The sequence below is a fragment of the Ovis aries genome, chromosome X (assembly GCF_016772045.2).
Source record: "Ovis aries strain OAR_USU_Benz2616 breed Rambouillet chromosome X, ARS-UI_Ramb_v3.0, whole genome shotgun sequence".
NCBI classification, from domain to species: domain Eukaryota; kingdom Metazoa; phylum Chordata; class Mammalia; order Artiodactyla; family Bovidae; genus Ovis; species Ovis aries.
The window spans coordinates 64,702,464-64,723,972 of record NC_056080.1 but is presented as its reverse complement, the minus strand read 5'-3'; the positions used below and the strand labels follow the sequence as shown (position 1 = coordinate 64,723,972).

General features: G+C 45.8%; 1 protein-coding gene across 1 annotated transcript in view; it reads right to left on the bottom strand.

Annotated features, from left to right (window-relative positions):
- Positions 1–912: 912 nt before the first annotated feature.
- NHSL2 (NHS like 2) overlaps positions 913–21,509 on the bottom strand; it is a 295,495-nt gene continuing 274,898 nt past the window's right edge. The window contains exons 4-9 of the mRNA XM_027963187.3: positions 19,044–19,171; positions 18,542–18,737; positions 16,619–16,750; positions 12,930–15,257; positions 11,062–11,194; positions 913–10,202 (exon numbers count right to left, since the gene is read on the bottom strand). Of these exons, the coding sequence (XP_027818988.2) occupies positions 9,878–10,202; positions 11,062–11,194; positions 12,930–15,257; positions 16,619–16,750; positions 18,542–18,737; positions 19,044–19,171 (3,242 nt within the window). The 3' untranslated portion in view covers positions 913–9,877. The remainder of the gene's footprint in view (positions 10,203–11,061; positions 11,195–12,929; positions 15,258–16,618; positions 16,751–18,541; positions 18,738–19,043; positions 19,172–21,509) is intronic.

Below are 21,509 nucleotides of genomic sequence, written 5' to 3'. Positions count from 1 at the left end.
TGGATCAATCCCTCAAAGCTTCCCCAGCTCATGGTTGGGGGTGAAAGGGGGCCCAGACCCTGCTGGAATCAACACAGGGTCTCATTGAGGTACTGCATGCCGTGAGGCCCACATCAAGACAACCTCCTTCTCCGACCTTGGTCTTAAGTCTTGATACCTGCTATCGTCTGAGAGTAGCCCTGGACCTTCTCCCTTCCCCTGTAAACTTTCTAGGTTGTTTCCAGCTCTGCAGTGTCTTTTTGGAAGATCAGTCCAGTGGTATCAGGGGAGGTGAGCTAGCACGGGGACTGGGAAGACAAGAAGGCTGGTTGCAAGGGCCTCACCCTTAGAGGCCTGAGCCGATTGGGATGAGAACAAAGTTTTGGATGGGACTTGACCCATGAGTATAGCTGTCACCACTAGTATTGTGGGACCATTCCCTTCTCGAGGAAGGAGGTAATCTGAGCCACATCTGGTCTGCGTTTTTCGCTCCCAGTCCTGACTCACTCTAATCTGCCCCTGCCGGGTGGCTTCATTGAGCCAAAGAACAAAGAGGGAGTGCGTGCCCTGAGCACAGTTGCTATGGCAACCTCCTCCCCTCAGGAGCCTGGTGACTGCTGCCCACTTCAGCAGAGCTGTGTTTGTCTGAGACCCCTTGTTGCTTCCAGGAGTAGTTGAATGAGAATCCCTGAGACAAAGTCCTCAAGCATGGATTCCCTGCCCATATAACGTAGATTCACAGATGGATGGGTTATGTTTCTGTAAGACACTGTCCTGCATATCTGTTTTGGGCTCTCGGGGGTCTGTGAGAATCAAAGCTCATGTTTGTGGGCCCCATACTTGTGTTGTTGGGAAAAGGTACTCACAAACTAGGTTTAGTATCTGGATAAACGAATCATTGCTATAATGAGAACGAGAGGATGAAACAGAAAATGATTTTAACAGAAAAAATTTATTTTAAGAAGACACAAACAGCTCTAGCTATATAAAGAATACAGTTCAATCGCTGGTAGCAAGCCAGTAAGGAATGCTTTTTTTTTTTTTTTAAAGGAAAAAATAAAAAGAAAGAAAGACAAACAAGACCCTTTGTAATATCACCCCACAGAGGGCCCCTTTCCATTCTGTGTTGTAATTCCAAAAAGACTGGGATGACACTCTTCTCCTAGTTTATGTTGCTTCTTGAAATTTCAATCCAGGGATACAGTCTCATCACTGGGGGAATTGCCTCATCACTGTCTTTTAGTTTAGGATATTGGTCTGCAAGTTCCTATCTCCCTAATTTTTCTAGAGCGCATCACACCCACTCAGTAAGCACTGAATGGTAAGCACTAACTTAACAAAAGTCCTCCTGACTGCAGAGTACGACTAGCCAATCCTCCTTCATCATTTTGTTTTTGGCAAGTGTGCTACTTTTGCTGCTTTAGAGTCCAGGGTACAAGCCTGGTTCCCTCAAGGCTGGAAATCCTAATCAAAATGCAGAAAGGAATTGTTTCATGAATGTTTTTAAATAGGGAAATCCTAAAATTACTAGTGTCTCTGATCTTTAAAAATGTGGATTTCAGTAAGTGGGTAAATCCCTGGGCTCAAATGACAGAAAGCAAACTAAAGGTCCCCAGAAACAAAGTTCTTAGATTTAAAAAATCTTGCAGCCTGAGAAATATGTCTAAGTGACAGAATTCATATGGGATTAAAGTCCTAGCTCTCTGTACGTTGGGTGTCCAAAACTGCCCCAGAGGAGTATCTTCAAATGGCTTCCTGGGAGAAGTGAGCATAAGCCAGCGGAAAGAAGGTTTCAAAAGACAAAAAAAGGGAAATATCTCCGGAGCCCCTACGATCCCCTACTCCTTGACCAGCCCCATCAGACCTGGAACTGGACCAGAGAACTGATGAGAGAACTGGACAATGTGTGTGTGTGCGTGTAAGATACACTAGCAAATGGGACCTTCACAGTCTAGGTGGAGAAACCATGTTGTTCTCACACACAGGCACATAACTTGATATTCACTGGTATCCTCCAATATTTATACGAGCAAATGTGAAAATGTGAAACTGAGCTTTGCACTCCCAAGCAGCATGAGAGGTAGAGACAGGAGTGAGATGAAGAGAGATGTGGAGGAGCTTTAAGGAATCCTTCTAGAGGCTCAGAAAACAGGAGGTGGCAGTGTGCTGAATGCCTGCTGGCTGTGGTGCTGCGTGGGGCATCCCAAGGAGCCTATTCCTGGGGCTGGGGGTCAGGGATGCAGGCGGTTTAGGCAGGGGAAAACTGTGGACATAGAACACCTTCCATACCTCATTGGTTTCATTGCTGGGGCTGAGTCTAGAACAAGTCCAAATCACATTAAAATGGGCACATGGACATTTCAGATTTTAAAACCAGCCATTGGAACCAAGAGAGCTGGTGATTTTCCTAGGAAACTGTAGACGGAACTGGAATCTCATGGCCTGGGCCACCAGCCTTTCCAGAGATGGCCCTGAACATGTGATGGAAGTACTGGGCAGAGTGGGACTGATGACCAGGGCCAGGGGTCCCTGATCACAGTTTGGAATGAATGAAATAAGAAAACTCAGAAAACCATTCTTTCCTGCCAGCTTAACCCACACTCGAGGAAGCAGAGGCACATTAGATAACCAGTACAGGAGATCTGGAGAAAAGAATGAGGGTTCTACACTGAGGTAGTCAGAGAGGGAGAGGGGCAGAGACAGAGACAGACTGAGAGAGTCTAGGAAGGGCATCTGTCAGAGAGTACTGGTTGGCATGTGCAACGCCTTTCCAGCCACCTCTGTGCAGCTGAGTCTGACACTGTGGTACATGGAAGGGCAGTGTGCACATCACCCAGCACACAACTCAGTCATCACGTGGGTCACAGAAATGCCCGACCCAGGGGTCAGGAAACTATGACAATTTCAGTCTGCAGCTTTGTACCGCCCAAGAGCTAAGAATAGTATTTACATTTTTAAAGTGTTGTAAAGCAAGCAAACAAACACTAACAAAGAAGAAGACTATACTACAGAGACCATCTGTTCCTTGCCCACAAAGCCTGAAAGAGTTACTATCTGGACCTTTATAGTAACAGTTTGTCAAACCTTGGTCTAGATGAAGAGGAAAATCCCACCAATCTCTGAGTATTCCTGAAAAGGGAAACCAGAGCAGGTTCAGGAGAAGGACTGGAACAGTGGGATAACTGAAAACACCACTCCATCTGATGAGTACTGCCTGCAACTCCACTAAACCACACTAGTGAGGTACACATGAGCTTTGGAAGGAAGCCTGAGAATAGCTAAAGAGAGAGTCATAATAAGGAACATTAGGCAAAGCATGTTCTGGAAAACAAACAGCATGCAGAGCTCAGTACTGATGAGAAAATTCAGTTATTGTTTGATAAAATTGAGATAGAGTTTGAGCCCAGGGATTGATAAAATATCAAGAAGTTTCTAGAACACAAGTAAGTATCTCATGAGCATCTAACAGTCTGAAACTATCTTGTAAAGTTTAATAAGGGAAGAATAAAGTAGATTCTAGGAAAGTCTATATTGGTTTGCCCTACTTTAAATAAATACCAGTTACAAAAATTCACACTGAAAAAGAAAATAGAGGTGTGAGAGATATGGACAAGAGCATTTTTCATTTTTCAAAAGAAGTCACCAGAAGATGCCCTTCTGTAAGAAGCTTCTCTCTTAAAACATGGAATTTGACCTACAAAAATTCAGTTTTTCAAATAACTCTTAGAGAAAACATCCACTGTAAAGAGTAGGGCATATATATTTAATTTGGAGGGAAATGAATGTTTCCATACTGAAAATCAGATTTGTCTTTGGATTCATGAACATTTTCCTTAAAGCATATGTATTATTCACTGACATACCTAGGAAATTCATGTGTCATAATAGTAGAAGCCAGCTGTGGGTCTTCCATAAATGCAGTGATTTGGATGAAAAAACACTGGGCCCAGAGGCAGAAGAACTGGGATTGAGGCTGGGCCCTGCCACTGCATGACCTTGTGTAAGTTATTTAACTTTCTGGGCCTCAGTTTCCTCATCTGTAAGAGGAGAGGTTGGTCCCTTTCAGCACTAACATTCCATGACTACAGATAAATATAGAAATAAGATCAATACAACAATCTAAAAATAAGAAATAATCCCCAAAGTAAGCTCTGGAGTCAGTAGAAAAAAGTAGCAATGAAATATAATAAAAAGAATTAAATTTTAACTACTAGCCAGAGTAAATATATCTCATTTAAAAATTAATGAAAAGATTTGTAATTTACAATTGATTAGGAGAGGTAAGAACATACATGTTGCTATTTCTTCACCATCATACATATGGAGGAGGAGATGAGTGTCTGGTGACTTGTACAATGAGCACAATGCTGCGTTTGCATGCAGAACATTTTGTAAAATTGGACATTAAAAAGAGCTCAACACCACATAAGGAATAAAGAAAAAGTAGTTAACTAGTTGCTGCAGTTCAGATTTTTTTGCAGATTTGTTGATATCAAATTCCACAAATATGCAAAATCTTAAAAATTAAATCTACTTCTATAAGAACCTCCCTAGAGAATAGCCACCACAGGGAAGATAGACATTTAAGGGTTGGCAGTATCAAACAAATGTAACACCTTTTCTTTTTCCTATTTGTGGATTAAAAAATTGTTTTTAAACCAAAAACAGGCCAGATGTGCTGGCTAAGTCAAATCAAAAGTTTCTGCAGGTTGAGCAAGTAGTTGATTCAATATGATAATTACTTAACACCAAGTAAACATATTATCTGATGAACATGATAACATAAGTCACATGGCTGGAGATTGATCACATAATACAATGACAGCAGAAAAGATAGGAAAGGCTAGAATCATTTCGAGTCGTGGCTATAGTGACTCAGGAGCTTGAAGAAGTAACAGCACTAGCGCGCGCGCACACGCACACACACACACACACACACACACACACACACACTATTCGGATACTGCTGCTGCCGGTCCTGGGACCATGCTTTGAGAACCACTGGCCTAGATTTTGGGCTTTACTGAACAGAAGTAGATACCTATTTCACATAACTCATTACTTATGCAAATTTTTTTGCTTAACTTATTAAAAGTGCCTCAGATGTGTGCCTATGACCATTTCCTACTGTATTCCTCTACAAAATGTTTCAGATTATTAAAAAATTTATTTCGTATCCTTGTTAAAATCCTTATCATTTTCGCCGCCCTTTTACAAAGTTAGCTCTTTGCATCTTTTTCTCACTCTCATCATTTTAAATCCATAATAGTTTAGTCACTTATAGCTGAAAAACACACAAAGGCTTTGGAGGGACCGTACTCTGGAATAGATCTGGTCTCATTCTCACACCAAGAGGAAGTGGTAGCACAAAGAAAAGGTAAGGGTTGGGGCCGAGGCTGCGGGCAGTAAAGTTGCACCTTGAAGAAGTTTAATAATCACCACTGATACCAGATGGCTGACACTGATCTGGCACTTACTGGACAGTTTCACCTTTCATAAACAAGACACATTTTCACAAACTCTTCAAATCCTTGTGTTTTTTACTCAAATGATAAGTAGTACTAATTGCATTTGTGTAAAAATGTTAAGGTACAACAAGAATTACCTAGGCCTTCTAAGTGTCTTGAGTAGCCATTTCTGAGACTCCCTTGGTAGAAACCATACTGAATAGCACTGAGAATCAGGAGAATTTAATTGACCATCAGCAATTTACTTAGATAGTTCCAGGAGATTAAGGTATTTTCTATATTTAGGAATGAGTTATCAGTGAATTTGACCTTTCCATGGTGAAAAATATACTTCTGTAACTGACAGATGCCTAAAATTCTACAAGTAGAACATCATTCCTTTGGCTTAAGGCTTTTTCCCTGTTAAAATGCAAGTGGCCCTCCAAAGAGGTTTCAATAAGCCTTATAATCTCAAAGTAAAGGAATTTCTTCCTTTCCTGAGAGTATGCTTTCCTTAGCAAGGAGGAGGACAAATGAGGAGGCATTCAGGAGAGTTGGTACCAAGAAGCAAGGTCTGCGGGGAATGGAGCAGAAAGAGGAGACAGAGGATGCCAATGACAGACCTCCAACTCATTCACTATTTTGCTGAAGGGCTGTCTCTGTCAGTATTCCTACTGAAATGAGTGCTAACTTGCCACTTGGAGCAGGTTACTTAGAAATCAGCCACGTTTTCTGATAATATTGAAGAGTCTTTGATGTATAGGCATACAAAGGTTTAGAACCATGGAAAAATTGATGGCAATGAAACATTTGGTGCAACAACAGATAGGGAGTTGTCCCCCTTCAAATCAGAAGAACCGTACATGTCCATAGGAAGAAGTTAAATTGATATTACTTTACAGAGTGCAAATTGCAAGGCCGGGATTAGGGTAAGGCACTTACATGGCCCTGAGAGTGGGTGCCTCCTTAAATTCTGCACCCCAGGTGCCTCACTCACCCCACTCTAGCCCTGGCCCTGGCAAATCATATTAAAATGAAGGCTGGCCATTGTGTTACATACTTGGTGATAATCGAAGGCTTCACTGGAGGAACAGAGCACTGACTATGAACTTGTCCTTTTAGGGAACAGTTTGTTGATGAGGAAGAGGGCAGGTGCATGGACAGATCTGCTCAAACTGATGGGTCTTGTGGGATCACAATCTGACCTGTGTCACTGGAGAATTAAAATGGGTCTTTGGTGACAATCTTGTTATAAGAGCCTTGCAGACTCTCCTCTGTCTTTGTACATTCAAGGTAATGTTTCCAGATCAACTGGTTGATTTGTGGTCAGTAAGCTAGCATGAGCTTTTTTGCTTCCTATGATCTTGCCTCTTTTTTAAAAAAAAAAAAAAAAAAAGTTCACAGGAATACGTACTGAGGGACATGTTGGCGCCAGGTGGAAGGCCCAGGTGACAGACTGAGGCAGGCAAAGGACAAGAGACAGCAGCAAAGATTCCTGTTGTGCTGAAAATGACTTGCTCTCCACCCTCAACCTTTGAACCACAAACACATAATGAATACTCACCAAGGGCAAAGTGCTCTTAGCTATCGATTAACCTTCCCCCCTGGGGATGACTCCCTCTATTCCTGACTAGACAGAAGTCAGTCCAGCGGAGAACCCTGCTGCTATTAGTTGGAATCAGAGGAAACAAAGGGACAGAAACAACTTGAATTGGAAGTTGATTTCCTGGGGCTAACTTCATTTCATCTGAATCCCTTCTGTATTCCACCTTCAAAAATTATTATTTTTATTCACACTAGTAATAGTGGCAACAGTGTGTTTTCTGAAAGTCTGACTGGAAGGGGCTTTCTGCCTCTCTTCTCATCTTGGCAGAGTAGGTGCAGAAGGCAGCAAACACTGCGGCTTGTGCCTGGGTGGGAGACAGAGTTGGCGTTACGATAAACAAGGGGAAGCAAAATGTTGAGTGCTAGGACTAAGAGAGCTGTCTGGTATGATGTTCATCAAAGATTGATAGAAATTCTATAGTTTGGTTGTTTGTTTAGGACTAAGTCCACCTGTTGCAATATTAAATGATTATTACCAGTCCTCAGTGTTACCTCTGACCACGCCATCTCTGCCCCGAATCCTTTTCTGCTAATGGGAACAACACTGGGTATTGGAGGGCCATAGTGAAGATGTATAAGACTTTCTAAAAATTGCAGGCATGCAGAATATTGCAGAGGAAAAAATGTCAAGATGTCTGGGTATTCAGCTTTAGAATCTTTGGGGAAAACCACCAGAGGCGGCAAAATGAGGCGAGAGACAAAAGTTGCAAACAAGAAGCTTCCAAAAGGTCAGCAGAAGTAACAAGTCTGATACAACGTGAGTCTCATACTCTGTTTTATAGCTCATAATGGTTCAAGAGTAGAGGGCCCCGGCAGTCTTTCACTTTTGTTAGGCAAAAGAATGAACACTCCATTTCCCCACAGAGGAAAATGTTTCTGTCCTTTGAAATTCTGTGTTGAGGGCAGACAAGTGTGGTATTTGTATATAAATTAAGGCTAGGAATGAATCTTTTACTTTAGGCAAAACCTCTGAAATCTAGTCAGGGCCTTTGCACCAACTAGTTGGAATGCTTTCAAAAGCAACTGAGCTTTTGGTAACTATTATTTGAAGTAGCTTCTGTCTAAATCAGGGGGAGGTGCTGATGGCAAGGGAGTGGATGGGCCTGGTCTGTACTCAGAAGTCTAGGGTTCAAAACTGAACCAACCAAGGGCCCAGGCCTAGGGCCCCTGTGCGAGAGGCCCAAGTCCCATCAGCGCTTAGTGTGGTCTTCCAGCTGCTCTGTCTGCTGTGTGGGCAGCTGGGCTAAAGGGTTTGCTTCTTATTGAGACCTATCAAAATCAAGATCTGCTTGTCTCTAGGAGGACGTTTCCACATCCTCCAAGAGGTTGACCAATGAATCTGTTGGGTTGGGGGTGAAGGAGGAAGAGGTCAGGATACCCTCTTTGAGAATTTCATTTGACTTTCTTTTTTCCTTCTTGGGAATGGTGGACAATTAATTTTCCATTATTGGTCAGCTAGTTTTCTTTGTTCAAAGCTGTCTGGTTTTCCCCTCAACCTCTCAGAAACCAGACATATGAAAATCAAATGAATCATGGCTCTTGCTTTGCTTAGAAAACTGAACTGACAAGAATAGTTAGTGTCTATAAGCTTTGGCAGAGGGTGGGGGGAAGGCGTCACAATGATTGTTCTGGTGCTCTGTCAGCATCCCATTTAACAAAGTTCTTACTTTCTCCCCTAGCATGGTTAATTGAAAACTGGTCAACCAGCAGAACCTAAATGGCAAAAAGTAGCCCTTTTGGGGGGGTTATGGACCACAGTAACTTGCAAGGCTGCCTGTCAGATTTTCGCTCTATCCTTTTAGTGTGTATGTTCTTGCTTGGGAACAGAGGAAGATCTCCTTCAAACAAAATAAAACCAACCACAATCTGAACTGAATGGTGGTGGGCAAGTTACACTTAATTTCTCTCCTCCTTGAGCCTCTGAGGATGCTCTTCCTTCAGCTAATGACTTCCTGTAATGAATGCTATATGCAAATAAAACCAGAGTTCTTCGAATGCAGCGTGAGCTGGGCACAGACACTAGCTATCGTTGGTGGCAGACACTTGAAGGATCTCAAAGCACATGTGTGAGTTACCTTGGGTAGATGTGAGTGAACAAATGGCTGCCTTGTTTGTTGACTGAGATTGGTTCATCCAAAGCAAGCCAGTTCTGACCTTTTTTAGCAGAGGAGTGAGGAGGGGGAGGTCTATATGTTTACTGAAACTCATCACCCTGATCTCCGTATAGACAATCAAACTGAAAAAGGCATGAAGTTCAGGACAGAGTCACATTCATATTTTGCACTACAAAAGCCATCCAATCAACCCCATGCCAAAATAAGTGCACACCTGCAAACCTCTCATGGGAGAGAGTTAACTGTGGTTGAAGAGGCATTAGAGTCCTTCTGTTTCTCCATACAAGGTCATCAGGGCCTTGATGAGAAAGCAAATAATCACCATTGGCACTCTATATCCCCTGGGATTGGCAGCCCTCAAACTGCTCTCTCACTGTGCCCCTCAGTGACAGAAGCCAGGGATGGAGCAGCCTGGTGATTGATTGAAAAGATGGCACATGTGCCCTTGCATCTGAGAATTTCTTCTAAGTGCATACCACTGGGGGAAATACGGAGAAAATCGGTACTCAGTAACGGCAAGATTTTAAGTATGAAAATGTAAAATGTCTGAAGATGATTAAAGTGCCTGATAAATTTAGTTCTAGATGTGGCCTCTCTCCTGCTGTCCAGAGTGTAAGTTAATGTCAAAGAAATGCAGGCTTTTTTGTTATGTTCTTTTTCAAAACCTTCTTTTCCTCTTCCCCCTTCTCTACTCAAGTTTAGTAACTAAACCTTGTTTGCTGAACCCAGGGCTTAGGTACTGGGGTTATCAGGGGTTTTGTAGTCTTTTGAAAATTGTGCAATAATTCGCCGAGCCAGTGGGTTAGTGGTCTTCAGCAGTTCGGCTGCTGAGGGGCGGGACCTTGGAGTTGCCTTGCTTCCCTTCTTCTGTAGCAAGGCCTTGAAATCATCATTTCTGCCAGCATCTAGGTTGGCACTGCCGCTTGACCCTGCAGAGGCAGCCAACTCACTGACTGGAGACTCAGGTGGGTTCCTTACTGGTGAGTGGGAGCTTGGTCTGCTGCTGCCAGCAAAGGTCTCACCAGGTTCCTTCCAGCCAAGCAGCTTTCTTTTGGACCTAAATAAGAGAAAGTGTGCTTTCAGTGAATTCATGTGCAAACATTTCCTAATGCTTCATATAGTGTCACGAGTGTCAGTGACATGACCTGGGAACTTCCATGCAACAGCTTGGCGAGCAGTTATACCAGCTTTCTCTCTGCTAAGTCCTCAGAGTTCCTCGTCTGGTCCCCTGTCCCTATACTCCTTTCAGTCCCCACATCTGGAGTCACTGGGCCTGTGCCTGCAGGCTCAGTCCTGCCCAGGTTCTGGGACCAAGGAAGAATTTCAGGAGTCAAGGCTAGTAGCTCAGTGACTGAATCAAGACAGCCTGGGAGCTGATCCTGTTCTGAATTTGTGCTCCAACTCCAATAACTGGGCTCTTTCCAGTTTCCTCACCGTTGAATCCCTGCTTTGTGCCCCAGTCCAATAACTGGGTCCCCCTGTGGTCATTCTTTGCCTATAACTGGGTCCTCGTGTGGTCATCCTTTGGCTAAGTTTCTGCTCTGATGCTCAGCCTGGTGTCCTACCTTCACTTTTTGATTTTTTCTTTTTTGGTACAGGAATTCTATGAAGGGTTAAATGTCTCTGACTGTAGGCAGAGCTGTGAGAGAGCAGATGGAGCCACAATAGGCCATGTGGTTGCTAAGAGACGAGGGGCCTCTCATTCCGCACCTGGTCCTCCCTTCCCTGCCTGCCCCTCCTCCACTTCACCCGAAGATGTCAGTGAATCAGAGATGTGAGGCCCTGGACTGTGTTCACATACGTGGACATCTGAACTTAGTCTCCAGTTTCCAATCTAATGCTTAGAGGTAGCAGTTTTTCTTCTGGTATAAGGAGGGAAGGCAATTATAATGGGAATTAAAGAAATTGGTCCAGACCTGTGGATCACAGTAAATAAATCTTCAGTTGTACGTGAAGCCACAAACACATCATCATCATCTTCTGCAATCCACTCGGCTGTTTTATCACTGATTACACTTTTTTCTTCGGTGCTTGGTTCCATTGAACTCCCTAGGCATAAAAACCAGAAAGAATTACTTTGACCACAATCATTAGGACAAAGCACATTCTCAGATGTATTTCATCTGATGTTCAGAGCAACTCTGGGAGGGAAACAGGGCAAAAACTTGTCTCCATTCTGCAGAAAACAAGATGTTCCCAAGGTTAGTGATTTGGCCTGCGCAATGTGGAGGGAATGATGAAGACCAGCCTGGCTCCCTGTTTTCTCATGCCTTTTCCATTACAACAATGCTTAGGTTGCCTGAGCATTCTCTTGTTTTAAATGTATCATTTTTAAAACTCAAGGCACTGAGAACAATCTAAAGCAATGACTCAACCAGTGGGTGGAAGTGGGACCTATCTGAATCTCAGAGGGAGCCTGTGAAGTTTGAGGAAGCAGATTCTAAAATTACCTGTGGTTTGACTTGTTTGCTTGTTTTAGTTACAATGATTTAACTTATGTTGAAAATCCAAATCAGCTTAAGGAAGGCCATAAGATTTTGATGTTTGTGTTAAGGGTTTCAGAAAGGATGAGAAACACAGATGAGCCTGGAGGACATTATGTTAAATGAAATAGCCAGTCATCAAAAGACAAATACTATATAATTCCACTTATATGTGGTCCCTATAGGAGTCAAATTCATAGAGACAGAAAGTAGAAGAGTGGCTGCCAGGGGTTGGGGGGAGAGGATGATGGGGAGTTATTGTTGTGGGTACTGACTTCAATTTTGCAAAATGTAGAGAGTTCTGGAGATGGATGGTGGTGATGGTTGTACAACACTATACATGTGCTTAACACCTACTGAACTGTGCACTTAAAAATGGTTGCATGCATGCTAAGTTGCTTCAGTCATGTCCGACTGTTTGCAACCCTATGGACTCGAGCACACCAGGCTCCTCTGTCCATGGAATTCTCCAGGCAAGAATACTGGGAGTGGCTTGCCATTTCCACCTCCAGGGGATCTTACTGACCCAGTCATTGAATGCATATCTCTTATGTCTCCTGCATTGGCAGGCAGGTTCTTTACCATTAGTGCCACCTGGAAGCCCTCAAAATGGTTAAGATGGTAAATTTTACATTATATGTATTTTACCACAGTTAAAGCAAAAAGAGACAAGAAAAAAAAAAAACAACCTGAAAGGATATGAAATATCATCTAGCTTGGTCTTATGGTTCCAGGCGGAGATAGGCTCAAACCATCCAAGAAAGTGAGCCCCTTTTCCTCTAGAAAACACTGAGAAGCTGCTGGTGGTAATATATTACACTGCTTGAAGCCCGCCAGTCTGCCATGGCACTTGAACTCAGACTGGGAGGGTACTTAGTCCCATGCATGAAAGTAAATTTAGTGGAAGCTGGTGAAAAGTGCTGTCAAGTGAGATGGAGAGGCGGTTCCTAGGGCAGGAGATGCCTGCCTGAGGAGGAAGATGGGTTCCTAAGGTCTTAGGGTGCTGAGACCTAGTTTGATTTCATTAGCTCACCACTGGGGGTTCCAGCGTAGACTGTTTCATACTGTCCCATACTCCACTGATCGCTGTGGAGATCCCCCCAACCCCCAGATCAGTCCTGACCCCAAGGGCAGTGAGACCAATTTAGAGTAACTCAAACCTCAAGCGGTGTCCACTCTTGATTTGGTTGCCCTGGGATCAGGCTCATTATCTGGGGGCATTTGCTTCTGCCTCTGGCACCCCATCCTCACTCTTGTCTCTTCTGGGATTGAAAGGAAAAGCCCACAGACATTTTACTAACCTGGAGGACTTGCTTCCCTTTCACTGTTGGACTGTGGCATTGAGGTCATCCTTGTACCAGCAGATGGCAGGTGGTCATCAGTTGGGAGACACTTGGCATCTTCCTCCAGGGTGATGATGGGGCTGAGGGGCAGTCTTGGTTCAGTCACATAGGCCTCCGCTTGAGCCATGGGTGAAGTGAGAGGCAGGTACAGCACGCTGGGCTTTTTTGGTACAGGAGGTGGAATCTTGCCTTTCTTTTTCTCAGCTTCTTCTTGGCTCTGGAGGCTAATTCTTTCAGGCAGGGCTCTCCCCTTAGGGCCCTCATCCTCCATACTTCCCTGGGGAGGTTGCTGGGTTCCTGAGAAGAAAGCACCAGAGGAACTGGAAAAAGGCATGAAAACAAGAGATGAGGGTGCTGTGGACTCCCCTGGGCTTCTGCTCTCAGGGAAGCTGGAGGACTTTGATTTCCGCACTACTGTGTAGATATCTTGAGGGAGTGGCCTTATGTGCTGAATTGAGCTCTTAGGAGTCATAGCCAAGGTAGGCGAAGTTAGTGGGTACTCCTCGGGGACAGATGGTGGCTTGTGGACTAAGCTTGGAGGCCTTCGGGCCAGAGGGGGCTTCTCAGCTATGGGAGGTTTCATCTTTCTCTCTGGCAAGGTGAAGACTTCAGCTCCTGACTCCTCAGCATAGTCAGGGCTCTCAATGTCATCTTCCAGCTCAGACTTGCTGACTGACCTCAGGCGAACAGAACGTAAGTCAGACTGAGTAACCATGGGCATGATTGGCTGGTTGGGGCTAGTTTTCTGGGCCAGCTTGGCCCCCAAATTTGTATCTGAATGATGCTGGCTCACCTTGTTTCTGCTTCGGATTGAGATACTCATCCCAGACAGATCCAGGTTGGTTGAAGAGGTCAATGGTAGGTCAAACGATAGCCGTGACTTGGACATTTTCTCCATTGGTGATGTTGGGGGTAGTGATGACTTCCTTTCAGGTACCACTGGACGCACCCGGACACTGCTGCTTGGAGGGGGCAAGTGGCCCAGGGTCAATGACATGGAGACAGTGGGTGTTGGTGTCTCTGACTGGCTGGAGTATCCACTGGAGGGTGACATCAGCCCAGCAGGCCTTCCTGGAGAGGATACCTCCCTGGCCTCCACCTCGATGGAAAGTTGAGAAGGTGTCGTGGCTCTGGAAGTGGAAGGGGAGGCAAGAGACTCTGAGCTGCCCTGAACTTGGGTGCACTCAATGACTGTGGTGCCAGTGGCAGTGCTGGAGCTGGACAAGGATTGGTAGGTGTCACCAGACTTCCAGTCAGTAAGATACCAGTGATGGGCGAATTGTGTACCTTCTGGGTCTTTGAAGGTTGGCACAGCTGGGTGACCCTGAGTATCTGGGTGGGATGAGTGATGTCCTTGGTGTTCCAAGGAGAGACAAAGGCTCCTGGGCCTCTGGTCCTTGGGTAGTACTGACCCACCTTCTGGCAAGAGGACTGGTTCATCTTTGACCAGTGAGACACTGCGAGTCGGAGGGGAAGGCTTCTTCTTGGCCTTTTTGAGTGAGATGCTCTTGGACCTCTGCCTTCTGTGATGGGCCTCCTGTTGGGCACTGAGGGAGGCAATGTTGTCAGCACTGTTACTGCCCTCAGAACTCGTACTGGCATAAGGTAGGGCACAGGCTTCACTGGCTTTCTGCTGCTCCTCATAGTCCACATCCATGGTACCTGTATCTGTGGGTACAGACAGTGACCGCTCCCGGAACCTGCTGGCCCCACCTGGGCCTGTCTCCAGCCTTGAGGTACCACCGGTCAGAAGGCCAATCTTGGAGGGTCGTTCTGATACTTGGCTTCGTTGAGTAGGATGCTGAGAATAGCCAGCAGGCCCACTGCACCCTGCTGGGCTATCACGAGTGACAAAGAGGGTAGCAGCCTCCTTAGGAACAAGAGGTGGCAGTGTGTGCAGAGAGACCCAAGAATTCCCAGAGGAAGGATTTTTTCCATTTTCATTGACTTGACTGCTCTGAGCAGTGGCACTTGGAGTCACATAGGTAAAAGCATCCCCCTTCCAGGAAGCAGAGAATGTCGATTCTGTTGGTCCATTGCAAGAACCAGGAATGCTGTACACCATCCCCATGCTCTCCATTCCAGGGGGTTTTGTGGCACCCCATGCCTGGAGAGGTTCTTCCGGATGACTAGAAGGATTTCTTAGTACTGGTGAGGTGAGATTTGGGAACCGAGCTTCCTGACCGAGTGCAACTCTTCCGTGAACACTTTCTGGAACTGAATGGCTGGGCCTGATGTCTGAGGTGGTAGAGCGGGCCACACTGCCTGCTGGGCTGTTGCTGTGACCTGGAGGAGGCAAACACAGAATGTTAGTGGAGTGGTTAGGGATCCCACAGCAGCAGCTGTCACCAAAGAGACGGAATCACTGATTTTTCGTCAAGAAGCATTTGCCAATAGCTTGGTCAGAATTCCTTGGTTCTTCCTTTCCATAGTTGAGGATGCTGGGGAAGTTGAGTCCTTACCCATCACCACACAGTGAGTCACAGGGTGCCCTTGAATTGTCCAGAGGGCTGCCAAAGACTTTCCAGCTTTTTTAAAAAAAAAAAAATATATATATATATATATTTAATTGAAGGATGATTGCTTTACAACATTAGTTTGGTTTTTGCTACACATCAACATGAATCAGCCATAGGAGGGAGGTTCAAGACTGAGGGGACATACGTACATCTCTGACTTTCCAGCTTTGAATATGCCTTTCAGAGCTGAAGTAGCATGTGGGACAGCCATGGTTTTTTCCCCCCAGGTTTTCACCCCAGGCTCAGGAAGCCACCACAGCCCTCAGCATTCACCTCCCCAGAGATGAGAGCAGAGGCTTTCAAACTGATAAAGGACAGCAGTGTGACCTTCAGTTCCAGCAGCACAGTGGGAGTACGCCACAGCTGAAAAGTTGTTTGGTTGCATTCTTGGCTTTTTAGATTGGCAATAGGAGAAAGTGAAGATAACTTACAATGTGAGGAAACCATTCAGATGTTGAAAACCCCCAAAGGTTTTCTCATATACATAACAATTATTACTGTTATGAGGATGACGATGAAGATGACTACTCTTATGATAATTTATAATAACTGCTACTGTTTGCTGAACACATACTATGTACTGGGCACATGGTAGGAAAATTACATACAATAACTCTAATCCTCACGACCACTCCATGGGTTGGAACCATCATCCCCATTCACAGATGAAGAAGCCGAGGCTTAAAGAGGTTAGGGAACTTGGCTAAGGCCTCACAGTTAGGAAGTGGAGAGGCCAGAATTCGTATTCACATTTCTCTGGTCTGTGCTCTTTGGATGGCATTCATTTAGTGGCAGTAATGATTTTGTGAAGATGCTACTTTTAGTGATGATTTCCTTCTTTATCCGCCTAAAGTTGACATATAGAGCTATATTCTACTTATAATGGGAAACAATAACATAACAAATTTATTAGCCTAGAGATCTCCTGTCCATTTTCAGTTGCTGCCCTTTACAAAAGGCTTTTGGTTATCCTTAATTACTATTAATATATTGCCTTTTTCAAGATGTCCAAAGTCCCCCTCTCCCCCAATCACTCCTGTTCTCTGTCACAGCAATAACACTTGGGTTGCAGAAATGGTAAGAGTGAGCAAGGGAAAAGGTTTGGGGGATCAGCTATGGTGGGGTCACCTTGGTCTCGCTGGGAATAGTTAGAGAATCCAATAATGGTCCTCCTCCGCCTCAGGGTGGACTTGGGGTTCACGGCTGTCTCTGTGTTAAACAACGAGTGTCGCAAACTTGCATGTTTATCAAACTGCTGCCCTGTAGCCAAAATAAAGACACTTGGGTGCATCCTGGTTTCTGTTCACAGTATGGTAGAAACTGGCCTGAGGTAGACAGAAGGGATGATGGCAGTAGCGATGAGAATGAATAGCATTCAGGCAGGTGACCCTTCTTCCCCATCCCTCCCATATAGGCCCTGGGCACCCGCAGCTCCAAAGCATGCATGCTGAATTTCAGAGGTCCACCCTGGGGTCACCTGTGAGTCTTAGGTGGCGGAGAGCTGTGGTTTTCAATCCTGGTTTTATATTGAAATAAACTGGGTGGCTTTTCAAACTCTAACAACTGGACCCCATCTCAGAACACTTAACACTCTGGGAATATGGCCCAGGTAGAAGCATCTTCTCAGACTCCCCAGGTGATTGTTCAGATGTACAACCTGGGGTGAGAACCCCTGAAGTGGAGAGACAGGTTGAGACTAGATGTTGTTTGATTGCAATCTTTTCTCAGAGAATGCTTTAACTTGGGCCAGTGAGTATCTCCAAGAAATTGCCCCATCCCGGCATCCAGGAAGCAGTCAGATAACCTGCCCTCCAGCCCCCTGATCATGTTTGATCAAAGTTCACCCTGCGTGGTGACTGAGATCTACTTTTCTCAAAGCACCGGCTCAGTCTTTGCTTCTATGGAGTTGCTAGGGCAGGGACAGGGTGAGGGCAGTGGAGTGAAGTTTGCTGCTTCCCACCACTGTCTCTCTTTCAGCGGCTGGCTAACCAAACCCTCCCCTCTCAGTCCCATGGAAACATAGGTACCCCTCTCCCCAGTAAGTGGCTCTGTGGACAAAACACAGGGCCAGCCCCATTGAGGGCAAGGTAGAAGTTCAAAAACAAAGTGCCCACCATCACTTTGTGAGCTTTTCCTCTCGGCCCTCACACTTCTGAGTATATCTCCTGAGGCTCTGAGCTGTTTCCTGCCTCTGATTTCCTGAGATGTCACCAGTGGCATCAGATGACCTCATATCCAGGGAGTATCACCACCTGTGGCCAGAGCTGTCCTTATCATCTTCATCAACTTTTTCCAGCATACCACAGGCCAATGCTGGCTCACAGGGTGCCTCCGGTCCCCTTGGGTTAGGAGGTCTTGATCTCATCAAGTTGTTGGCCCTATCTCCTGAAATGGTTGACCTTCCTCCTCTTCCATTTATAGCTGGTGAAGTGTGGTGAATGAATTAGTAATGGGCATGGTAGAGGGTTCCACATGTCCCCAGAGAAAAAGCCAGCTGAGCTGTGTACAGTATTTTTCCCATCTCAAGGTAGTACCGGGTTCCTCTTTGATCTTACACAATAGGAGGCGGCCCACCCCCACTAGGAGATGGAGTGACCACTCAAAGTGCTGCAAGGCCCTTGGTCTGTGCTCTGTGTCTGATCTTACTATTTACCACCAACACCCTGAACCCCACACGTCCCCTGAAACTCCTATCTGTGTGCTCAAAACCCAGCTTCTGGCACAAGTTTTCTTTCCCCAAACCAAACATAACTCATACACTCTAAGTTTCCACAATGCTCCAAAGAGCACACAAATTCATAAAGTTTTAGAGTTTTCTGGTAAGAGAGTTTCCTTTGCCATCAAATGGTCTCAGTTAGCATGGCAGGGCCAGTAGAAAGTGAAGAAAGAGCATGCCTCCATTCCCTGGTGAGATCCACGACCTTGACAGTGCGGGGTGAGCCAGTAGCAAAGAAAGTCTTGCTCCCTCCCCCAGCACCCAGTGCATTTGGACAGGATGATCTATAGTTGGCATGGAGGGAAGCGAACAGAGGTGATGCTAAGCAACTCTACCGGAGACGTTGATGGGCACGATGTCAGAGTGTGTGGGACAAGACTGAAGCCACCGCTTCTCCTCTAGGATGGGCAGAGAAAAGGGGCTATTCCAGGCAGCTTGCTTGTCGGCTGTGGTAGGCAGGCTCGGGGAGGCCTCAGGGGCCCTCACACCCTGCATGGTAGTCTCATCCTCGCTCAGCTGCCATTTTGTGGGCTGTTGGGAAAGAAGGTGATGGGAAGGGTGTGCTTCCAACTGGAGATGAGCTGTGCCCACAGGATGGCTGTCTAGGCAGGGTGGTCAGAGGCTTCATCTGGGAGGCAGGAAAACATGGATAGGCTGCCAGGCCAGATGCCTGCTGTGCAGGGCCCACCTCATTGGGGCCTCAGGATGGCTCTGCTGGTGAGCAGAGGTAAGTAGCAGCTTCCAGTGGGTAATGAAAGTTGTTTCAGGTCCCCCGTCAAAGGGCGTGGGGCAAGCTCTGCATGCTGGCTCTCCCAGGTCGGGGAAGAGGCAACTCACCATCAGTATAAACTCCAGACGCCTGGCAGACTGGAGCCTTGGGCTGGGGGTGGGCTCAGGGGCCTCATCAGCAGAGCGGAAGGTCTGCCCCAGAAGTCTGGCCTCCGAGTACTGTTCCTCATAGTCTTCTGAAAAACAGCACAGTGGATACACACTCTAGGGAGACACGGCCAAGCGCCGGGCTGGGGAAGGACCACAAGCTGGGGGCTCCTGCTCTAGCTGCCAGGTCTGACTCGCATTGTTTAAGTTAGTTCCCAGCGTCTGAGCCTCTGGATTCAGGAATGGAAAAATGCCTACTTCCTATGAGGAGAAAAGAGAGTCAATGGATTTGAGTTGTGCTGGTTCAGGGACTAAGCCTTTGTCTCCATGGCCCCCATGGTAAGTGTTCAACTCAGGGAAGAGGCTCAGGATGCAGATGCCTTTGGCCACTCTTTGCTCCAAGGCCCTCTCTTTGAAGCCCTGCAGCTCTCTAGGTTTTTACGCAACCCTTCCAGGGACATGACCTGTGTGAAGCACAAAGAAATATGCCTTGGAAAGTCCAATATAGAAGTTTCCCTTGGATGCCGAGAACTCTTACCTCAGCCTCTAAGGGCTTGGTTCCCTGCACCTTAGCCCCACTGTGGTGGGCGGCAATGTCAGTTCCAGTGGGGCTAAGGTGAAAGAGAGGGAAGGCAGAGGTAGTGGCAGAGGAGAAAGAGAAGTTTAGGGCATTGTCAGGGAATAAGAAGGATGCAGAAGGTTTGAATGGGTTTTATTTAAGTGATGGATTCAATGAATGAAGGAAGGAAGTGAGGCTAAAGAACCAACAGTCAGAGCTTGCACATTTGAACAGAGACTTGAAGAATCATAGAACACTTGGAGTCAGGAGGGGCCTCGAGGGTTCTCTGGCCCAATGTTTCATTCTAGGCTCCCGTTTCCTCCTCAGCAGCCCTTCCAGGTGTTTCTTCAGCCTCTGCACACACCTGCCTGCAGAGAAGGGAAGCAGCCTTCCTCCCAAGGTGGCTCATTCCATCCAAGGACAGTTGGGGCTGGCAGGCATATGGAAAGTTCTTCCTTATCTTGAGGTGAAATCCACCTCCCCCTAGGTTTCCACCCACCTGTCCTCATTCTGCCCATGGCGGTAACACAGAGCACACTGACTCTTTCTGCATGGCGGCTCCTCTCATCAGAATACAAGGCTCACGGTGTCCCTTGGAATCTTGCTTCTCTAAGCTTGCCACTGCCCTGGCAGGGAGGTGGGGGTCATGGCTGTTGGCCAGTTGGGTGGCCACTCTGAAGTTTTCTATTCTCCATAAAAGTTAGCCTTTGTTGGTAATGCATAAATGACAGCTGATAAGACCTCTTTTCGCTTTTAATGTTCATTCAACACATGCGCTCTTGCAGATGCAGCCCTACGCCAGGTGCTCCCAGAAACCTGAGAGTTCTAAGAGATGTGATCTTTTACATTGAGAAGCCCAGTCTGGTTAGGTGGACAAAATATATACCTGGGATTAGCAGAAGAATGAGTGAATGAACAAATGAGTAAGTGAAAGGAAAATCAGTTCAGAACTATACAAGTCCTTTTGAGCTAGATGGTACAAAGGGCCTTGTATGACTGCTTAGGGAGGGAATGATGCAAAGTGAAGAACTAGCGTTAAAGGTCTTCTTGGAGTCAGCAAGCATAGAACTTGGAAGAAAGTCTAAGGATTGGAGTGAGAAAGAGGGAGGAAGGGCTTCTCTGCTTGGAAAAGAGCCTCAAGTGGGACAATGAGTGCCTGGAGGGTATAAGGAGCTTGTGACTAGCACTGGGGTTTTATTTGTATTTTTTCTTGAGATCTAATTTACCTAAAGTACACAAATCTTCAGTGTGCAGTTCAGTGAATTCTGATATATGCATGCCCATTGTAATCGCCATCCAGATATTTGCAGCACCCTGAGTTTCTCTCATAGCATTGAGTTTTAATCCTCTTGCCACTTACACTGGATAAATCCCACTGGTCAATGTGTATGTTTTTCATATTGTAAGATCTATTAGGGACCACATTGTTTTTTTCTTTTACCTTAATTTTAACATTGTGTCTAGATCAGCCTGTGTTCCAAAGGACACCAATCAGGAGCTGATATTGCATTTTATCAGTATCATTTTACCCAGCTGCCAGATATTGTTGCTAATTGGTTTAGGAACACCCTATTTTTAGTTCTCACAAAATTCTGCCATGTGGGGAACTGGAATCCCCATTTTGAAGATGACTGACTAATCTGAAGCTCAGAGAGGTTGGGTAATATGCATAAGGTCACACAGCTAGTTCGGTGTAGGATTCAAACCAGATTCTGGCCCTGTCTGATTTCAAAGTATGGGTTTTCTCACTCCACCTGGTGCAAGCAGTCTGACTGCTCAGGTGTTATGACTGGGCTGTTTCTCTGGTTGTGTGGACCCAGCTTTGTGTACAAGGTGCTCATCAGAATACCTCAAAGACACTGAGTTGG